The sequence below is a fragment of the Sorghum bicolor genome, chromosome 9, assembly GCF_000003195.3.
Source record: "Sorghum bicolor cultivar BTx623 chromosome 9, Sorghum_bicolor_NCBIv3, whole genome shotgun sequence".
NCBI classification, from domain to species: Eukaryota; Viridiplantae; Streptophyta; class Magnoliopsida; order Poales; family Poaceae; genus Sorghum; species Sorghum bicolor.
Window position 1 is genome coordinate 4459196 of NC_012878.2, and position 22813 is coordinate 4482008.

At 39.3% G+C, this 22813-nt stretch overlaps 1 protein-coding gene across 2 annotated transcripts; it reads left to right on the forward strand.

Annotated features, from left to right (window-relative positions):
- LOC8075992 lies at positions 4534-17298 on the forward strand. Of its 2 annotated transcripts, XM_021448410.1 has the most exons (10): positions 4534-4803; positions 6147-7472; positions 7548-9177; positions 9265-9345; positions 14592-14744; positions 15063-15226; positions 15299-15446; positions 15544-15666; positions 15993-16080; positions 16791-17285. In XM_021448410.1, the coding sequence occupies exons 2-10, from the start codon at positions 6307-6309 to the stop codon at positions 16967-16969; spliced, it is 3732 nt and encodes a 1243-aa protein (XP_021304085.1). In that variant the 5' UTR covers positions 4534-4803; positions 6147-6306; the 3' UTR covers positions 16970-17285. The 2 variants fall into 2 exon arrangements, with proteins under 2 accessions (XP_021304085.1, XP_002439300.1); XM_002439255.2 differs by having other exon boundaries at positions 4535-4803; positions 6147-9177; positions 16791-17298.

Consider the following 22813-nt stretch of genomic DNA (forward strand, 5'->3'; position numbering starts at 1 on the left):
CGCCTATCCCACCCTTTTCGGTGGTCGCGATTATCGTTGCGCCGAGGGTTGCGGTTGTCGAAACGTCCGCGGTTGTCTCGGGTGTCGTCTCATCGAGGAGACTGCTCGTTTTGTTGAGTTCTTCTGACGTCTTCTCTGATAAGTTTTTCTGCGTCGTTGAAGACCTTTGATGAAGGCGGAAATTTCCTCGTCGTGAGAGATTTTTGGGATCTTAAGACGCATATCCGAGAAGCGTCGGATGTAATTGCACAGTAGTTTATTCTTGCGATCCCGTATCCTCTCGAGATCGTATTTGTTTCCTGGCTGCTCGCAAGTAGCGATGAAATTGTTGATGAAAGCCTGCCGTAGCTCCTCCCATGAATCGAATGAATTTTCGGGGAAGCCGAAGAGCCACTGGTGACTAGCCTGATCAAGCACGATCGAGAAATAATTTGCTGCTCAGATCAGTGTTATTCGCCGCCGCCACCGTTCACATCCTGCACTCCGTCGTCAGGGGCTAGAGTCGGAATTATAAATATAGGCCTTGTTTAGTTCTGAAAAGTGAAAACTTTTCGGAATGGTAGCACTTTTGTTTGTTTGTGACAAATATTATTCAATTATGGACTAACTAGGATCAAAAGATTCATCTTGTGATTTACAGCTAAACTGTGTAATTAGTTTTTGTTTTCGTCTATATTTAATGTTTCATGCATGTGCCACAAGATTTGATGTGACGGAAAATCTTGAAAATTTTTTGGTTTTCAGGGTGAACTAAACAAGACCATAATGTAAAAGCTGAGCGCAGCTAATCTGGCTAGATTCCTCGCATTCAGTTGTAGCGTTGTGATGCATGACATCATCTTTACTTCTCTCCGTGTGTAGCAATGGTCTTTTTAGCCTCTCATAGTGGTTTTATGTCTTTAGTATAAACTAAGTTTATTTTGCGTTATTATGAGGTGGTCTTATTTTAGCTTCACATCCTGCACTCCAACGTCATATACAAGCAAAGAATAAAATAGTGGGCTATAGCGGCGCTATAGCTGCTGGACAGGCTTGCCGCTAAGTTATTTATATTTTTTCCACTATCACAACATTCACCGCTATTACGCGTTATAGCGCTGCTAATTTGTATTTGTTACAACAAATTTTACCGCTATTATAGCACCGCTATGATAAATCTTCTCAGTCTGACTCTTAAAACTCCATCTTAGACTAGATTATCATTTATCATTTGAAACTAATTTGGTATTTCAGACAATGAAGCTTTCATGAACCATGCTGTAATGTCATATTGGTATTTTGTAATGTTACCTAGACTTATGAAAACATATTTTTATTCATCAAAATTCATATTTACCATGTCTTTTTCATCAATTACTCGTGTTTTTCATGTATTTTTTTATGAAAACACTATCTGTCATAGCACCGCTAGCTATAACTACATAGCTGTTGAAAATAAGTTGCCGCTATTTTTAATAGTCCGCTATTTTAAATTTTGCATACAAGTGGGCCTTAGAGTCAGGAACTATACATGTATAAAAGTTGAGCGCAGCTCAAATGATAAGATTCCTTGTAGTGATCGTTTGGGTTAAATTATCGACTAGGCATGGATATGCTCGTATTCAATTATAGGGTTGGGATGCATGATAAGAAAGATTGCGTCATCTCTACTTCTCGCACATTATTGGAGTCCATAGCAGTGGCCTTTTTTGCCTCCCGTGGTGGCCTATGTCTTTAGACTTACAAACTAAGTTCGTTTGGTTTATGAGACTGGTTATTTTTTAAGCATTTGTGTCATGTGATAACTTTGGTCAGATTCTTCACTTATGGGAATGAAGACTGTTCATCCATTATATTCTCTATAGAAAATGGTGCAATTTGAATAATCTCATTAAAAATCACTTCACCATACCTCAGGTTGAGAAACTAAATTTCCACCTTCAATTTGTCATTCTGTTGGGTTGTGTAGCTAGTTGATTATTTCTTCTCTCATGAGTTTGTGGTGCATGTTCCTAATGATTATTTCTTCTGTTGGTTTCCAGTAACTTTCAAATTTATCCTTGCCTTGCTACGAAGCGCACAAATTTCCATTTCCACTAGTGGTGGATATAAACTATATAGCCCATATACAATGAAAATTAAGCCTGAGCCAGCGTATTCAATTTCAAACGGACAGATGGCTCAATTGCTTCTATGCCCTCTAGAGCATCTATTACAGGAATAGTAAATCATTAAATCCTGAAGTCCCATTACATATGCACATCATCACATTACGGCCATTGCATTGCATCTCACCGCCCCTTGCCGCCTCTTGTGACGAGCATATATCATCATCGTTTTCTTACCCCATTTCTCTTGAATGCCCATCACGCAACCATAACGCAGTAGATGATGAGATGCATGAGTATATATCATCATCGTTTTATTATTGTGATAATAAAAATTTTATCTTTTTTCCTAGTGTGTGTCATGAGAACTAACATGGAGCCTTCATTAATTGAAGGCTTCAATTAATATTAATTTTCTAGTTCAATCTACAGTATATCCTACATGTTTTTAACTAGAACGACCAAAAGCAAACCCTAAGAAAAGATACCATCCTAAATTACTAAGTTAGAAAAGAACACCGTCACACCAAAACCCTAATTTATGATATTTAAATTATAGATAAGTCCATCATTGGGGCCATGGTTTAAATCTCCAACAAAGCCTTTTTAGCGGCATAATTTTGCAACAATGATGAAAGGCTATAGCTAGCCATAGTCGTTGCCATAGTTCGACTTGGCAATTTTGGGAAATATGGCACATAAACTTGGTAGAAATCAGGAAACTTAGCTCAACTCTTTTCAAGGAGAGGATAGGACGAGTCGGAGGTAACTTCCTACTCGACAAAGAATTAATTAAGGAAGGCAAAACATGCTCATCTCCTTCTTGTCCCGTGACAAGGTCACACCTGACTAGTGGATGGCTAGCTTGCTTGAGGGAGATGGAGTGCCTCGACCTCTGCCACTCGCCCACTCATGTCGTTGTCGACGGTTGAAGACGTCACCACCACTACATGTCACTCTCTTTATATATGGCCATACATTTTGGCCCCCCACATCACTTAATTGAGCCCTTTTAGTGGCACATAATTGAATGTCTATTTAACAGATTTCACCAGCTAATTGTGCCATTAACAATAAAGATAATAACAATAAAAATGACCTTTTGTAGCGTGCTTATTGGGCAAGCACTATCTCTAGAGATTTAAAACCTTGATCAAGATGCCTGATATTGTAGTGCATAGAGATACGAATCCAAAAAATATCACACATAAACGAACCGTCATTGAAGTTAGCATCAATAATGTTCAGTAACCATCACTAATATGTGTATATATCATCATCAGAAAGAATGTTTTCTATTTTTATGTCACTAACTATTAATTTTCAAGAGCATTACATCGAGATGATAAAAAGTCTTGCAAAATTCTTCAGGCCTTTGCCTAACAAAGAAGCACACAACATTTAAACAAAAAGAAACCATCCCATAATCTAGTGACACCCAATTTCATCCATGCAACTTAGCTGTACTATACCAATGCTTCTGAGTGAAAAGGCAGTTAAAAAACTTTTTAGTTATAGAGATAATAACTAGACAAAAACACAATCAAAATATTCAGCCAGTTGTTCACTAGACATTTTTTCCTTAAATAATGGCTAGAAGTCTAGAACGGGCCTTCTAAACCGGGGCTTTGATACTCTTGTCAATTATCATCCATATATATTTGGTTGTTAGAGTATATAGAACAAAAACATCTGTTTCAGACAAATCAAGACATCAAAACAAATTGACTATAACAAGTGGACACTCAATTTTTTGAAGCAAAAAAAGGCATCTTTGCCACTTTGATACAAATGAAACAAGACAAATAAAAAAGCATATCCTAGTAGCTACCTCACTGTAGTATGTACAGTAGACTGTAGTGCACGATGACCTGGCTTGGCTTGCTCCTCTCTACCGACAATTTTTTTTTTAATTTTGCTAATGTAGCATTATCCAATCATAGAGTAACTAGGTCTAAAAGATTTGTCTTGTAATTTACAGACAAACTGTGGCCTTGTTTAGTTCGCGAAAATTTTTGGATTTCGCTACTGTAGCACATTCGGCTTTATTTGGTAATTATTCAATTATAGAGTAATTAAGCTCAAAAGATTTGTCTCGCAAATTACAGATAAACTGTGCAATAGCTATCTTTTTTATCTATATTTAATACTTCATGCATGTGCCGTAAATTCGATGTGACGGGGAATCTTGAAAAAAATTTAAAAACTAAACAAAGTCTATGTAATTAGTTTTTGTTTTTATTTATATTTAATGCATTGTGCCGTAAGATTCGATTTGATAAAAATTTTGAATTTTTTTGATTTTGTTTGTTGAGAATAAACAAGACCTATCCCTTTGACTCGACTGTACAGGTGGCCCCCCACCCACCCACCCCTCCAGGCTCCAGATAAGCACCCCACCCCGCCCGACGATGACGGCGACTGATGACAGAGAAGGCGGCACACCGCCGCCCGCTCGCGTCAGCACAGCACGCTCCTCATTTCCCCCCCGGACTTTCCCTTCCCCCCCTCTCCTCTTCTTGTCTCCTACTCCTCCTCCTCCCAATCTAGAACCCCCTCCCTCCTTCCTCTGCTTTCCCCCGACCCCCGCATTCCCCTTCCGTTCACGGTTGACCCAGCGAGCGTTTCCCCGCTCTCCGACGGCTGCTGCCGTACGCCAGGTGCTGAGGAGGTGTTCGTCGTCGGTATCTTCGCCGGCAACGAGAGCACTCGACAGGTAATCCCAGCTAGCCCCTTCTCTTTCCCTTCCTGCTGGCTGTGGGATTCGGAAGCCGAGCACACCCAAACCCTAACCTGAAGCTATTTATTTGGCTGTTTGATTGATGCGTCCTAACTTCGAGTTTTTTTTTTGGAAAAAAAATATTATCGGGGACCTTTGCTGGGTCTGCTCAGAGGTATTATTGACTAGTGAGGTACTGAGATGGTGCAAACTAAGAGGGTAAGAGTAGAGCAAAGACAAGATTTATTTTTTCATTGATAACTGAGTAAAGACAAGTTGCTACTGGACTACTAGAAACAGAGCATTGGCTCCAAGATTGGGGAACAAGGACTCAAGAAGATGGAAGATGTGCGCTAATTGTTGGCTGAGGACCACCTCATCTTCGTCTGACGAGGTGGCGCCAGCTGGGATGGGAAGAGGAGAGGTGGCTGGCGGGGCTGGTCGTGAGAGCTTCTGCCGTTCAGTGTCCCGCCTGCATGAGCCCCCTGCTTCGGTCGTTCTGGTGGCAGCAGTAGGGACGGTGGTTGGGAGGAAACGGTGGCAGGAAAGGAAGGTAAGGGTGTGGAGGTGGCCGGCGGTGCTGCTTCTTCCGCCTGCACGACAAAATCCTGTCTGTGGCGGCGGTGTGGCTGGTGGATGGAGAGTGGGAGTGAGATGCTGATGGAAGGAGAGTGGAGAGTCAGAGGATTTGAACTGTAGAGGAGGCATGCAGTCTCTAAACTTGGTGGAAAAAGAAATGCTCATGTAATCCCCAGATGCAGCCCACGACCAGCTGCCCAGCAGTTGTAATTGTAACTTGTTTCTATTCATCCACACCTTAGTCATCTGAATAACCGTGATCAGTCGACAACTAATCAGATTGACCAGATTTATAGCTGTCAAAGTCGAGTCGTAGCACCTAGTTGAGTCTGGGGGACTGACTAGACCAACTAGTCGTGATTAATCAGACAGCTTGATAGCACAAGTACGTCATGACAAGTATTGCGATTTCTCCGTAGCATTGTTCAACTTCAAATAGTTTTGTCATAAACCAACAAGCAACCTGAGTACAAAGCTGCTAGTGGTCGGTATATTTTCACCTGAACACATTTGTTCATTCTTTAGTCATTGACTTGGGGAGCTTTAGAGCTTGTAAGTTTGTTGTGTTGGTATAGTTTCTTGCTAATTCTTGCTCTTATCATCATTAATTTTACTGTAGTTCACTATCTGCCAAGGTTCTCTAGTGTCATTCAATCTTCTGTCACACACAACAAAATGCATGTTTCCTCAATTAAGATCTAATTGACCTTTTTTTTTCTCATTCTCCTTACTAAGCATTATCCTTGTGTCCTTTGCTGTAGGTTGAATTACCTTTTACTCGGTGTTCTGTGCTCTCCAACTGCTTCGCTTGTCACATAAAAATCGTAGAGGAAAATGGACTACTATCAGCTGAATGAATGGATAGCATGATGATGAATTGTATATCCTACATCATTTTTATACTTTAGTTAAAACAGCTTGATGGAACCTAGAAAAGATGATGTTCGCTCTGCTGCTCAAAGTTCCATTCGTGGGTCCTCAAGCTCAGCATGCACCAGTTATCCCATTCCAGAATACCCTGTTGCAGGCACCGTTAAGCCTGTCCTTAATTATTCAATTCAAACTGGGGAGGAGTTCTCTCTTGAATTCATGAGAGCTATACCCAAGAAACATCTTGTTCCTGGTATGCCTCATAATCAGAATGTCACTTCCAGTACTGGTCACAAAGATTCCAGAGTAAGCCTTGGTGCTCATCGCACAGGAGGTGAAACTAGATTCGATGCATCAATATTTCTGACCTCAGATAACCATCAACCAGATGAAGTTGAAAGAAAACCTTTTTCTGAAAATGAAAACAGAAGAAGGCACATGTCAAGTATGTCAGTTCCACGAGTTCCATCTGGTGGTGGAAGTAGTCAGGGACTGTCCCGTGGCTATGCTTCTTCTGAGGCTTCAGAAACTTCCAGAGTGATTAAAATTCTCTGTAGCTTCGGGGGGAAAATATTACCCCGACCAAGTGATGGAAAGCTTAGGTATGTTGGTGGTGAGACCCATATAATTCGGATTAGTAGGAATGTTTCCTGGCAGGAGCTTAAACAGAAGACAACTGCCATATATAATCAACCTCATGCTATCAAGTATCAGTTACCCGGTGAGGATCTTGATGCCTTGATCTCAGTTTCAAATGATGAAGATTTGAGAAATATGATGGAAGAATGTGGTTTGCTTGATGGAGATGGGTCCCAGAAGCTTAGGATATTCCTTGTTTCTTCTATTGAATTTGATGACATGAGTTTCAGCCTGGGTAGTATGGATAGTGATTCTGGGATCCAATATGTTGCTGCCATCAACGGGATGGATGGAATTGCTGCGAATTCATCTAGTGGCCAGGGTTTGGTAAATACATCCATGAATGAACCCGATCAGTTCTTTAATCTCAATTTTGATAGTAGGCTGACAAACTCAAGCAGAGACAGTTCAAATTTGCATGCAGTGAATGCGTCTACTTTCATGCCTCCAGAGATGCTCTCAAGACCAATGCCATCAGCTCTATACAGTGATAATACTGCAAATTTGCGCTCTTACTATAGCCATGGGATGCAGAATTTGCAGGGTTCTGATTACTCTAACCCAGCTACCAGTGAAAGATTTCATGACATTCAGGGACAGAGGATGCAGAATTTGCAGGGTTCTGATTACTCTAACCCAGCTACCAGTGAAAGATTTCATGACATTCAGGGACAGAGGATGCAGAATTTGCAGGGTTCTGATTACTCTAACCCAGCAACCAGTGAAAGATTTCATGACATTGAGGGCCAGATATCTATTCCTCTATCTACACCTTCTGATTATAGATATACATCCCAGTATGCACCTTTCTCAGGAACTGCTTCACAGCGATCTATTGATCAACAATTTTATCAGGATGCTCAGACAGAAGCATCAGTGGAGGAGGAAAAGAGGTTTTCTGGTAACATGCCTAATCAAAATAATGAACTAGATTACTTTCAGTCGCTTGAAAATCTCAGTGGTCATACAAAGCATCAAGACTCATCTGCTTCAAACTATATGCCTTCAGGAGCCCCCCCTACTGCTGGTATTCAAGAAGGTGTGACATCTTCTCTTCAACCAAGTGACAATGTGAAGAACCTAGAGACTTGTACCATGCCAAGAGCTAGGTCGACAACGCAGGGTTCAGATATCAGCGAAGATGATCGCCATTCTGGTGGAGCTTTTGCATCTGGCTGTTCTGACTTTCAGGCTGACATGATAGATCACAGCTATAAGAATCCGTCTCCTCACCCTGGGCGAGTTTTTCATTCTGAGCGGATTCCTAGGGAGCAAGCAGGCTTTCTGAATCGGCTATCGAAATCTGAAGATTCGCTTAATCCAGAACTTTTAATTCATCAGTCGCAGTCTGGCGTTGCAAGTGAACACATTTTAGAAAATATTGACTCTGCATTTGAGGGGACTGAAAAACCAAATTTAGCTGCCCAGGATATAAATCTAAATGATCCAGCTGTCGATGATAGTCTTATACAGTTTGAGAAAGGGTTTACCAACACTGTACAGCAAGCTTCTCCATTCAGTGCACATCTGCTTGGTGAAAAGAGGTCCTCAGATGACAGGAGCAGTAGAAATGGGGAGAAAGTTAGCCATGCAGCTGAACAGGTCGTAGCTAAAGGCAAACTTGATGAGGAAACTTCTCAAGATGTAGAAACAACTAATCAGCTGGGTTCTCATGCTGCTGTACCACATATTAGTTGGGATGCTCCTAAGCCAACACTGCCAACTGATTGTGAATACGATCCTGTTGTACCATGTTCCACCAGCTCTGTGGATGTTTCTCACAAGGAAACTATTATCCCGAGCACACAAAATAGAGACATTGCTGGTAGTACAGAGAGGACCTCCCCTGACATTCTTTCTGATTTCTTTGCAAATGCTAATTCTTTAGCACAGTCATCCAGTCCTTTTATTGATCCAATCCATAGCTTGAATATGCCTAATTATGAACCCCAGCGGTGGTCATTTTTCAGAAATCTTGCACAAAATGAGTTTCCAAAAAAGGATGAGGCCCAAGATCTGGCAAAAATTGAGGAGGGAGTTTATCCCTTAGATCATTTAGAGCATGATACAACTAATGTGAAGAATTTGGCTCCTCAGAGTGATGCTCCTGTGGAAGTGTCTCCAATAGCTTCCCACACCAATGTTGATCCTAGCATTTCAATCCCAGGTTTTGTCTCATCACAGATTGACAATCCAACGACAACGAAGAACGTTGAAGGGTTCCAAGTTGATAATCCTTTTACAAATATGCATGAAATGATGCCATCTCATCTGGATTTTGAGGTATGCATGTATGGAAAGAAGGCCGAAGTGTTCTTTATTCTTTGATGTTGAGAGTCCTTCACTTTGAAATTGTTTACTTGGTCCCAGGAACAGAAGACTGAAGAGGGTAGGGCTGTTGGACCAGTCATGGATGCTTCCTTTAAAGACAATGATTTTGAATACTTGCAGGTATAAGTGGCTTTTGCTTGCAGAGAAGTTTATGCTCTTTTGTGGTTGTGATGTCCTTTTACATATTATGGGCGCTTGGCTGTATTCTAGAAGTACAATCTCCCAGTGCTGATTCATGCTAGTGCCTGTACCATACTATGTATCTGTATGTAGGCAAACTGGTATGTTCTTTGGCTTGAATGAATTTTGAAACAAGTTGTAAAATAGCAAAATAGGCAACAGAGGTGTAACTAAAGCAATGGATTTGGTGACCTGCTGCTTTATAATACATAATTTGCTAAATCCAACTATATAAATGGAAAAAATGGATTGTCATGAACTGTTACTGGCTAGGTTCCAACTTGTTTGGCCAATCATCTTTTGTACAATTTATGTTCATGTTTGTTTTTTTACTTATGTGGTTATTTTGGTTATACAAGTAACTCCATAAAACCAAAATCATTCTTCACACATGTTATTGCCTTTTGCAATTCATGTCCAAAACCAATGTGGTTGGAGCATTCATCCCAGTTATATGATTCTAGTCCCCTGAAGCAGCATGCATTTAAACTATTATACATTTCCTCATAGAAAAGAAATCATCAAAACACGTAAAGCCTAAGGAGTCTTGGTATGCTTATTGGGTTAATATATGGTTTTTTGAACTAATTTTCAGGGTCCAACATATTTGTTTGGTTTAGGTTCCCTGTCATTTCATTAGATTAGGAAGCAGTTGAGTAAAGTATCCTCTTTTGACGTCTTTGGATGGTTCATCACATTTGTTATGAGATTCAACACCATACTCGGTTACCAAACTAACCACAGATTTCTTGCTTGATAAGAGAATTTCATCATGAAAAATGTGATGCTTTATTGGAATATAGTTGTAGTAGGCATGAAGTATTTCTGCGTTATCCATGCCACTAATCATGGCAGTGCCAACAAAAGGGCAATGCAAGCCACAGCTTTGACATCCATATTGTGGAGCATGAAGGGTACCATGCCTCAAATCATGACATTTTTGTGCCTAGCACAACGTGCAACATGTCATGTTGGAAGATATCATCTGCTCCCTTAGGTTGGTTTCTTTCTCTAGTGAGTCAGTGACATCTTTGTCATCTGAAAGTACCAAGTAGGCATCTTTCCTTAACCAAGCACCAAATCCCTGCTAATATCAGCATGTATGGTATGAATTTATGATATCCCTAATGCATTGTATTTTGTTACAATCATGCTACTTAGTCTTACCTCCAACGACTTATCCTGGCTGCATCATGTTCATAGAATGAACTTTCAATCAAGGATAGAGAAGTGACCATGTATAGATATCAACAAAAGCGTGGGCCCAAGCTCATTTTCACATTAGCCATGGCCCATGACAACACCAGCCATTCCAATTGCTTCGCCTTGAAAGCCATAGATTAAGAGGAGATAAAATTTACTAAGTTAGATATAAGGTGGTTACTGGTTAAGTTTAAATTGATTGGCATTCTTTTGCAAGATTATTTTGTTAAACTTGGTAGGTCAGTTAGTGGTGTCTAAACCTACAAAAATATCATATTGTGGTCTTAAATGGGGTATAAATAAGAAAGGAACCTCCCATGCCACCATGTTTGTGAAGACCAAACCCCTTTGGCATAGCAGGAGACAAAGTTTCGTCGCGGCCAAGGCAACGACCAATCGGCCATTTGCTATCATTTTCTTTTTGTGATGTAGAACCAAAATTACTCCCAAGTTTGCCATTTCCTACGCTCTTATGCCAAATGGGGAATGTCTACATACCTTGACATCATCACTGTGTGTGTGCCAAGATGGTGATGAGAGAGGCTAACAAGGCCTCGGCCAATGCAAACAACATGATGTTATGTTGCATGTGCCACATTTATCACTTTCTTTGTGCTATAAGCCTAAGCTCCCCCCAACTTTGCTATCTTTGGTGTTCTTATGACAAAATGCTTTGGACCTTGGAATAATCATTGTGCATGCCAACATGGGGATTGGGGCATGAGAGGCCGACAACGCTTGGACTGAGGTGGATGATGTCATGTTGCGCATTATTGAAATTTATGCCACACAGACAGACTGTAGCTGTAAACTCATTGAACCACATGGCATATGGTGTGAAGGCATTGAAAAGAACCTCCAGTCATAGGTGACAGGGGGTTAGGCCTGGCACAATCCTCGTCGTTGTGATGCCGTCCTGCATTGTGGATTTGCGGATGAGATGTGTCCATGTCCCAATTTTGAATTGATCATGCCATGCCGTAGGGGTTAAAGATGGGTGCGTCCTAACTCTGGACTGACCATTGCCCCATTGCTGCTGGGTTTCCAGATGGGACAAGGTGTAGATGAAGATTATCATCGTACACGTGGGGTTCTTGGTTGCCTAGTGAGGCCTGGTTGTGGCATCGCTGTCTCCTCATCGTCTCTGATGGTGCTTCATGATGGCACCCATGGCTGATTGTTTGGCATTGGACAGCTGCTAGCACCTCATCATTGCAAAGCGTGAAACCATGGACAAAACTTAGGGCGCATCAGGGAAGAGGGATCCATGAGCAATATATTTTGCTAATCATGTGTGTGACAATGGGTGATTGATTTGTGGCTTTCACAGGAGAACAAAGAGAAAAAAAAAGAAAGCAAGGCAGCAAGCATGGACGAGAGGCGGTGGCTACTTGTTTGTTAGTCATGATTCATGTGAGGGCGCGAGGAGGCTTAGGGTTACAATTGTGGGTCGTATGGGCCAGCACACAACTGGTCAACAGCGCATTTAACCTTTCTTTTATCTTTTCCCTCTTCTTCTTTTTTTTCTATCTTTCTGATTGACCTAGATTAGCTGGGTCACTGGGCCCTAACTGCCCCCTTTGACCCTCATTTTTAGCTACCTTTGACTCTGACTTGCACCCAGTAGACCTAGCTTTTTTGTGACTATGCCTCGATTATCTCTAGAGGCGCCTCCACAACGTTCTGCCGACACAACTAGATCAAAATGGCCTTCTCTAGTCCTTGAAATCAAGTTGGTTGTCTGGGAGGGCACCTTTGTTATGCAGTGAACATTCAAAATGATGTTTGTTGACATACCCCAAGTAGGCTCACTTCATCGCTTTGGTGTACCCCCAACATTGCTAATCTGGTCTCCCCTGGTATCTTTGGTTCTATTGTGCTACTTCATGGTCTCCTGTGCTCCATCGTGTGCGACTATGACCTGCTGTTTACAAGCAACTTCACAGAGGGTCAAGAACTCATGATTCACATGAGCACTAGGCAATTTCTGTCATTATGTGTACATTACTGTGTGCCTTTGTGGATTGTGCAGGCTCCCAAGGGTCAAGGGGTAGAATTGTGGTGGAACTATTGATTCCAAACTATCCTCTTTGCATGATGTCATTCCAGGTTGCATTTACATGATCACTAAAATATACTGTCCTACCAACCTAAGAAAATGAAACTCAGATTCAGGGATGAAATCGGATAGGATACAAAAGGATATGTACAGATACGGTTAGTTGTTTTCTTAGATTCGGAGTTGGATACGATTAGTGTTAGATGCGTCAGATATTGGTATCCATCCCATATGCATACTAGATATCGGGCTTTGAGTATTCAGATTTAGATATGGTACAGATACTGAATGTCCTGATTCAGATATGGATTATCCATTTAGTAACTGAACCCCTTTGGACAAACAGATAATCCATCCTGTTTTCACCCCTACTAAGTTTGATTGGAAAGTACATGTGCAAAAAGTGTCACATTAACCATGGCAGCACCAGTTTGCTTCAGTTTGAAGCAAGCACATCAAGGGGAATAAGTTTAGATTGATTATCATCGTTTGCACTTTCCAAATATGTTTTTTAAGTTTTAGTAGGTCAATTAGTTGCACTTACCCTGCAATGGCTGCCTATTATGCACTTAGGAGGAGCAAATCTGGACCCCCCCCCCCCCCCCCCCCCCCGCTCTCTCTCTCTCTCTCTTCCATTAATAAATTGGTAAAGACAAGAACGTTCGGTCACATCCAGGAGCAAGTCGATGGCCAGGCGGTTGATCAATCACTTCACCCTACAACAGATGTTCCATATCCAGAACTGATGGATTGTTCCATAGGCATTTACCCTTTAACTCAGCCACATCAGTAGTGCTACTTTGCTTTAACAGTATCACACTGTTAGACACGTTATGCAGGGAGGTAGCCAGCTATGATTTAGTTTCTTATGCCTTTGTTGTTTAGATCTAACTTGATCTTTAGTGAAACTGTATTTAGACCAGAGTACCGGACCTTTGCTGTTGTGCAACTGTTACCTCTTTTATCAACATGACATTTTCTTTAAAATTGGAAAAATAAATAGACACCAATCTAAGAGAAGTCAGTGTATTGAAGACATTTCTTTTGTTGTGGTTATCGTGTTGTCATGACAATCAGCCGTAATATGGAAAACGAGCTTTTGCAGAATCCATGAGAGAAACATGCGATGTACTTGAGATAGTAGGATTGAAGGAGATGCCTCGTAGCTGTTGAATTTATGGGGTTTGAACCCTAGTTGACACTATCTACTGCATTTTATACCCTAGCCGATAATAGAAGACCGATACTGAATACTATTTATCGTCCAATTTCTACCTATACAGGAAAAAAGGAGACACTAGATGCTATTTCAACTAAATGGCATCCAATACCAAGCAACCATTCCGTTAGGGTGTTGAAAATGTTGTAGTTTGTGTTACTAGGGGCATAATAGTTGTAGTCTGCGAAACTGGTAAGTAAAACCACTATAAAGTACAGTATCTAGTGATTGTTTAACTGTACACATTAGTTAGGTAACCTGGTACAATGAGGTTAATACATGTGGGTACCTTGATTTGATTCTGCTGAGGCGAGTTTTAAACTAACATTTTCCTTAATTTGATGTTATTTTTATGATCTGCTTCAGAGAAAAATCCATGTGAAGAGTCTCGCATTTTCTCCTTTTTTTTCACATCAAACTGGCAATGTCAATTGACTAGAATGGGCATTAGAGCCTTTATTAATCTTAATGAGTTACAATCCCCTTTTGTTAATGTTCTAGGATTTAGTTATGCTTGTGTGATGCTGCATCTTTATTTGCACCTATTTTTTTTATTTGTTAAATTAGTCATGATGAATGGGTACATCCTGTGTCCAGAAGGTCCAATGGTTGTGCTTGGTACACCATTGAGCTGTATACTCATTTGATTAATTTCTTTTGTAAGCTATCATATTGGAGTACTGAACATAGGAATATTCTCCACAGATCATCAAGAATGAAGACCTCGAAGAGCTTAGGGAACTTGGTTCAGGCACATTTGGAACTGTGTACCATGGTAAATGGAGGGGCAGCGATGTAGCCATTAAGAGAATAAAGAAAAGCTGCTTCACAGGACGGTCTTCAGAACTAGAAAGACTAGTAAGCTCTGAACCACCACTTTTGTACATCTATGATTCAGATATTATAGCCATTTTGGGAGTAATGCAAAATATGGCAGTAGGCCATTGGATGAAAGGTTGTAGCACTATTGCAGTATAACAACTCTTGACCATGTTATGATCTTACTGATAAGAGTTGTTGAGTATGTCATTTATTAACAGTTGCTACATGCACCAAACCAAACATGGTAGCACTTTGGCTAGATGCTGATTAATATGGCTTAAAATATCTCAATAAGTAAATAACCTTTGGCTGACGCTGGTTCATCAAAAATTACTTCCTTGCTTGGTTGTTTAGGCGCATGAATTCTGGCGAGAAGCTGAAATTCTTTCAAAGCTTCATCATCCAAATGTTGTGGCATTTTACGGTGTTGTGAAAGATGGGCCAGGTGGTACATTGGCAACCGTGACTGAGTTCATGGTTAATGGTTCTCTTCGACATGTTTTGCAGCGCAAGGACAAGTAATTGCTTTCTGTGATTACTTTGGTTTCACTTATTTTTTACTGTAACAAAAATTCTTTCTTACTGGACAGATATCTCGATCGTCGTAAGCGGCTTATCATAGCAATGGATGCTGCATTTGGCCTGGAATATTTGCACTCGAAAAATATTGTGCACTTTGATTTGAAGTGTGATAACTTGCTCGTAAATCTTAAAGATCAATCGCGTCCCATATGTAAAGTGAGCATCACTTCCATCTATAGTGTTAACTGTATTGTGCATGTTTTTCAATTACTTTGCATTATACTCATGTGGTGAATTTATGATTTCTATACAGGTTGGTGACTTTGGCTTGTCCAAAATAAAAAGAAATACCCTGGTTTCAGGAGGTGTGAGAGGGACTCTCCCATGGATGGCTCCAGAATTACTTAATGGAAGCAGCAATAAGGTGTCAGAGAAGGTATAATCATAGTTCTTGGGTCTTTTCAGCTGTGGTTTTAGAGGGTGTTTCGTTCGTGGAATGAGGTGATCTATTTTGTTCCACTCTTTTTTTTTTGGGAATGGAGTGGATTGATCCGTCACCACCTTATTCCTCACACGCACATGATGCCTCAAACCAAACACCCTCATCTTGTTCCAAACTTGTTCATAAAATTTGCCATCATGTGGTGGTCCTTTGTCTTACTATATTCGTTTACTCCAGAACCAATAATATCCATATCTTTCTTCAGTTATGTGTATGAAGAAGTTACATTTAAGGTGCTGAATTTGTTTCCACTGGCACAGGTTGATGTATTTTCTTTCGGTATTGTTATGTGGGAAATCCTCACCGGCGAAGAACCATATGCCAATATGCACTATGGCGCAATTATAGGTATACAATTCATCAGCTACAATTAGTCCATGAATTGTTTGCTTAGACTTGAGAACGTTGCTGGTGGTTTCCTATGTTTTTCTGTTCAGTTCTAGAAAATGATCTTCCCTCAATACTCAGCCCTGCCTTTGTTTTGTCTACGACTGACGTTCAGTTTCTAGGGTTCATGATTTATATGATCAAATAATGGGCGAAAAGGCCATTTATTACTTCAGCCAATAAAATTGGAGGTTTGGGCCTGGGACTGGTAGTTTGGGCAGCTCAAATCCTATGCTGTGTTAAACATTATTACCAAAGTTATTGTCATGGCACTAACCCTGTTTTGGTAATTCACGTTTTCGGAGGGTGGCTACTGAATTGTTGTTAGAAGCTTCTACATTATTGTTACCAATATAAGGAGAAAGAATACAGTTAAGGGTATTCAACTATTAGAATCTTCATCATTTTGCCGTCAATAATGTCTACATTGCCCTTTAGTCGAATTATTAAGATGGGACTGTAAAAACGGATTATCGTGCACCTCTTATTCTCACCACTTCCACTCTTTTACCTTTGGTTGCCCTGGTATTCTGATTTATTTTTCAACAACATCTTTGTCTTCTAATGAAGATTTTGCCCCTCCTATGAATTTATTCATTTTTCCAAGATCCTAGTTTTTTCCCCCCTTTGATCAGTTAGCACGTGCGTGACTTTTAGAATCTCTTTTGCAGGGGGCATCGTAAACAACACACTGAGGCCTACTGTGCCAGCTTCATGTGATCCGGAGTGGAGAAGACTCATGGAGCAGTGCTGGGCTCCGGATCCGGCACAGCGCCCAGCGTTCACAGAGATTGCTGGACGGCTTCGCTCCATGTCAGTTGCAGCAAATCAGGCGAAAGCAACCAAATAAATTACAGGTGGAGTACTTCCTTTCAATCCCCAATTTGTTGGGGGTTCATTTCTCTTTTTTTTTCCCTTCTCTTTTTGACTGGAGAGTAATACATATACATGTATGTTATAGAGTGCTGTAAAAATTAGTGCGTCAATTTATTTATACCATGTCATGGGCTGGACTGTATCCGGTAATATACTGGACTCGGTGTGAAGGTTGTGATGTATAAAAGTTTTAGATGGAATTTGTTGAATGGTCGCAGGTGTGCCCCCTCATAAACAGAAATGAATGTTATAATATATTGAAAACTGTGAGCAAGAAGCTCCATACTACACCTTTGGACTTCACATCATACGTGTTTCTTTACAAGAGTGTATAAAAAGTTTCTTATTACACCTCTGGTCCTGCTGTGCAGTCTTCCCAAAAGATAAATGCTGGATGCTGTTCATGGAAATCGAGGCGACCCATAAATGATGAATCCTATCTTGTTCTCAAGCCTCTACCCATTCGGTTGAGTGCAAGGGTCCCATGTGGTGCATTTTATACCTTCACAGAAAATTGTACGTTGTGAAAGTGCCAAATCATGATATTTCATTTTCATTAGCGGCTTTTTTGGTTGGGGGGTAATTTAAAGCAAGGAATGGGAGATCTTTTATTTGTTTTGTGGGAAGGGGAGAGTTTGGGAAGGGGAAGGGGAGTTCAGAGGACCAACTCCCACTAATCAATTTCTTAGGGGAGGGGTGAGAATTGGGTGGGAGTTGTGTTTAAAAGAAAAGTAGATCCTCATGGCCAATTATAATTTGTCTTTTAATTTTTTCCATCAAAACACCAACACCAAACAGGGGATATGAATTCCCTCTTCAATTCCCTTTCTTATTTCCCTCCACGAATCAAACAAGAGATTGAGACTAAAGTCAATTTCCCACCTTAATTCTCGCTATCAACTCCCAGCACTAATTCCTAGACGTCTTCCCACATAATTGCCAAACACACCCTAGAATAGAATACATGGGCTTCAGCATTACTGAATTCTAAGGCTAGTCTCAATGCATGTTTCATTAGAGTGTCATGCACATTAAATAAGGTGCCACATAAGTAAAATTGCTGACTTGGCAGGTTCATTAAATGAAGGAGTTTCATCAGATGAGAGAGGAGTTTCATCCTATGAAACTCATGTGGCTCGGTTACCTAGTTTATAGTCTTGGTAACTGTGTCATTGAAACTATGCATTGAGAATGACCTAAGGTGCAGATGTTATGAACAGGTAGTATTGTGTATTGTGCAATGTACATTCGGTATGGAAGAAAATGCGAATGCAACAGGCAACACTTTAAGAGGGCTGAATGTACTATCTCCAAGTAATCTCAAACATAAATTTAGCTTGGGAGCACTTAGGAAAAAAGTAATAATGTATTACAAAAACTACTATATTGCACAAACGATATGTTGGATACAGTAAACCTTCAGACTAAAATGCTAGATGCAAGGATACTAGGCTCTGTTTGGTTGCTCTTTAAGGTGGTAGATGTTGATACTCTTTTAGTCAAATTTAGAATGTCTTGACTTTACCTGAAAATACATTATCATATTACAGAACCAGGAGTACTTATAGAACTAATAAGAGAGTGCATGTAAACAGCAGTAAAAATTAAAAGATGGAGGATGCGGATGCCCAAGTGCTAACAACTAGTACTAGCCTAAAATTAGGATGTCTACATTAAACAGAGCCCAGCCTTAGGTCCACGATCCATCTGCTTGGTCAGATGATAATTGTAGCAGTGACATGAGCACGAGCCTCATTTCCATCAGCATACTTTGGGATGAAGAACTGGAAGGAGGCATTGGGATCTGGCAGCCCATTCGAGGGACACATTTTTTTTAGACCAAAGACACTCTGGCCCCTGCTTATATTGAAAGCAAAGGATCTGCTGGGGATTCCAGCTTACAAGAACAGCACAAAACTGCGAAAGTCTGAGAAATAAAGGTTGTCCAGAATACACTCAGCAAACAGCAAAAGAGCTAAACTGTGAAGGGAGAAAAGGGGAAGGCCTGCCACGCCCACCGTCTGAATAAGCCAAACACTTCAGTAGCCTTTGATCACCATGCTCGCAATCCCTCCTGTAGCTTCAGCAGAATGTCCTCCATCACCTCTTGGTCCTTCATCTTGAGAATCTTCTTCCATTGTTTCAACAGAGCCAAGACTTTGTAAGCAAGAGCTTTGGGAGTTTTGATAAGTTTGTTGTTAAACACCACACAGCCCAAGCAACACTAGCTATCGCAAAGAAGTTAACACTCTTAGATATCTTAATCTCTCTAGTGTTAAGCATATCTTGGAAGTTAGTCATCGAGGTAGGCCTCCTATTCCATCTTAGGCTAACCCGCACCTAAACCCAAATAATCTGGGTTATACTACAGTTAAAGAAGAGGTGATCTCTAGTTTCCAGTCGCCCACAGTATTTGCAAAGCTCCGAGTGTTTGCTTTTCCTCTTTTTTAGTTGTTCTCCAATCTGCACCCTATCACGCCATAACATCCAAAGGAAAACTTTGATCTTCAGTGGAAGCTTAATTTCCCAAAGATCTCTCATTCTTACATCCACTTCTCCAGGATTCACCATAAGTCTATATAGAGACTTGCTTGAAAATTTGCCTGAAGATTCTAGAGCCAGATTAAGCTATCATCCTCTTTTGTGATCTGTATCACCTCTAATGCTTCCTGCAAAACAATTAACTTAGAGAATTCCTCCTGACCCAAATTTCTTCTACAGTCAAGCTCCCAATCTACCGCAAACATCTCTGCTACTGACCGGGTTTGTTACCTGTTGATCTTGTATAGTCTCGGAACCTGATCTTTAAAGGGCAGTTGTCTAACCACACATCTTGACAAAACCAAATTCTTCTTCCATTGCTCACCATCCATCTTGTTCCTCTCTCGTACCATTCCCTGGCATGCATAATCCCTTGCCAAAATTGTGAGCCACCTCTAATTTTGCTCTGACATATACTTTGACCTTTCAGATATTTGTTCCTTAGAACTTGCAATGCCATACTATCATCGCCTCTATCAAGTTTATAGCACCACTTTGTCAGGAGAGTTGTATTCATAGCTCTTGTATCTGCAAAACCCAAACTGCCAAAATCTTTTGGGGTAGCTAGGGCCTCCTATTTCACCATATGATACTTCTTTCTATTACCAACCCATGCAGCCAAAAAATCTACCTCTTGCAGAATCTAACCTCTTTTGGGTACCTTCATGCAGCCAATAGAAACCCATTGTATACATAGGTATACTAGTGAGGCTGGAATTAATAAGAATTGATCTCACCTTTTCCGCCAGACTCACTTAGCTTGACCTTGGATAATCTCTTATAGCTGATTGGCTATTGTAGCACTTTCGTTTGTATTTGGTAATTATTATCCAATCATGTACTACCTAGACTAAAAAAATTCGTCTAGTAAATTACAAACAAACTATGTAATTTGTTATTGCTTTTATCTATATTTAATGCTCCATGCATGCGTTTAAAGATTCGATATGACGGAAAATCTTGAAAATTTTTGAAAACTAAACAAGACATTATATTAAATAGTTATTTTTAGTAAAATAATTTCTGAATCACAATAATATGTCCTACGCCAGCCTGTTCGCTTGAACTTAAGTCTTGTTTAGATACAAAATCTTTTTGCATTTTAACATTGTAACACTTTTGTTTGAATTTGATAAATATTATCCAATTATAAACTAAGGCCTTGTTCAGTTCGCAAAAACTTTTGGAAAACAACACTGTAGCACTTTCATTTTTATTTGACAAACATTGTTCAATCATGGAGTAACTAGGCTTAAAAGATTCGTCTCGCGATTTACAGATGAACTGTGCAATTAGTTTTTGTTTTCATATATATTTAATGCACCATACATGTGCCGCAAGATTTGATGTGATGGAAAATTTTGAAAATTTTTGGAAACTAAACAAGGCCTAAATCTTATAAACTTTTGAGATTTTGAGTATATCTAGGCCTTGTTTAGTTCCCGAAAAATGTTGCCAAAAATTTTAAATCCGAAAATTTTTGCCAAAAATTTTAGATTTTCCGTTATATTAAATTTTACGGCGCATAAGCATTAAATATAAATAAAAATCATTAAATATAGATAAAAATAATAACTTATTGCGAAACAAATTTTTTAAGTCTAATTAGTTTAAGATTAGACAATATTTATTAAATATATTAAAAAAAATACTACGATTTTACCACTTATATACGGTCAGCCAGCCAAGCGATGTCAGTGAATAGTGATCAGCCAAGCGATGGCATCCTCGGGCTCTGCGCCCACGCTCGCCTAACCTGTAACTTCTGACCACTCCGCCCCAGCACAAGCAATGTCAGGCCTTTCAGGCCTCTTAAAGTTTTACCTGAGAAATAAAAAGTTTCTAAAATTTCTCGTCACATCAAATTTTATGGCATATATATTAAGCACTAAATATAGATGAAAATAAAAATTAATTACACAATTTAACTGTAAATCAGGAAACAATTTTTTAATCTTAATTAGTTTACTAGCAAAATATGCCCGTGCGTTGCTACGGGAGCAAATAGACGTTTGTAAAAAATGAGCATTTTGTTATATTTATTTGTGTTTTATCCTTTGTATTAAATTTGACAATTTTTAAGCTTTTACAACTGACATTGAAGCAGACTGTCCATATATAGTTTATATACATGCTCTTAGACTTTTTAGGATTTTTATTTCACGCGTAATGACACCTTATACTCTTTCGTTGAAAGGAGCCTAATAAACTTTTGAATTATGATTTTTAGATTTGATTTCGATTTTATATAGATTGTATAAGTTTCTGTCAATTTGTGTATTGTTCGTGAAAAGACAAGAAGCTAACAATACACTTTTTATTGGTAAGCCGAAGTCTATGTAAATCTTGAGATTGATTTTTATTGTGCGTTGCAACGGGGGAAAAGTATCAAATGGCCATAGAAAGTTATGACATAATGTTACATTCTATTTATGTTTATGTTTTTTTTATAAAATTTAAAGTCTATAATTTATTTTATTAATAACCATGACATCTATGGTATTAAATAGTTAATATTTAAAATAATATATAGCTTGGAGACATATTTATTTAATAATAATAATAGAAATTAGTCAAACCTTCTCTTACTTTAATATTACCTTTTCATATACCTTTGCATTATATTAAAAATGAGAATAGATTAGGATTTCTATGAATATGATATATCAGTTAAATGTATGTAGATTATAAACACATGGACTTATAAAGTGTTCATATTACATAACAACACATCATGCAAAGGTAGTGTAAGCATCCTCAAACATAAATTTAGTTAAATTAGTAAATCAGTAAGATATACAGGATTTGTTGCTAAAACTTTTACCACAAATCAAGCATCACATTAAATAGGCTATTATAAAATTTTCATAATAATTGAAGCAAGATAACTACAATTTTAGTTTTACACTAAAAAGCATAGACAAGCATCTACCAGCAAAAAAATATATGATTTTTTTTGTTTACTATATGGATCTAAATATGTGGAGCTAAACAAAATTTGTTTTGTAATTTTTAGACTTTTCTATGAATTACTATATATTTATTATTTTTTATAGAAAATTTTGCATTAGGATCCTAAAAAAGGTTCTATTTTTTTCCTCTTCCGGTCTGTGTACGGCCGATTGTGATGCTACGGACGGCCGATTGGCTGACAAATTTACACTTAAGCTCCTGTATTTTTTTTTATTTTTAATATGCTCTAATGTGTATAGAAGATTTTGCATTGGGAATTCTAGAAAATCTTTTATTTTTTTTCCTCATCTACAACGTACCGAAA

Excerpts from the sequence above, each read along its gene's own strand:
- LOC8075992 (XM_002439255.2), top strand. The coding sequence starts at position 6,307 with ATGGAACCTAGAAAAGATGATGTTCGCTCTGCTGCTCAAAGTTCCATT. Across the intron at positions 15,227-15,298 it reads GTTTTGCAGCGCAAGGACAA|ATATCTCGATCGTCGTAAGC; the intron begins GTAATTGCTTTC and ends CTTACTGGACAG. Across the intron at positions 15,447-15,543 it reads AATCGCGTCCCATATGTAAA|GTTGGTGACTTTGGCTTGTC; the intron begins GTGAGCATCACT and ends ATTTCTATACAG.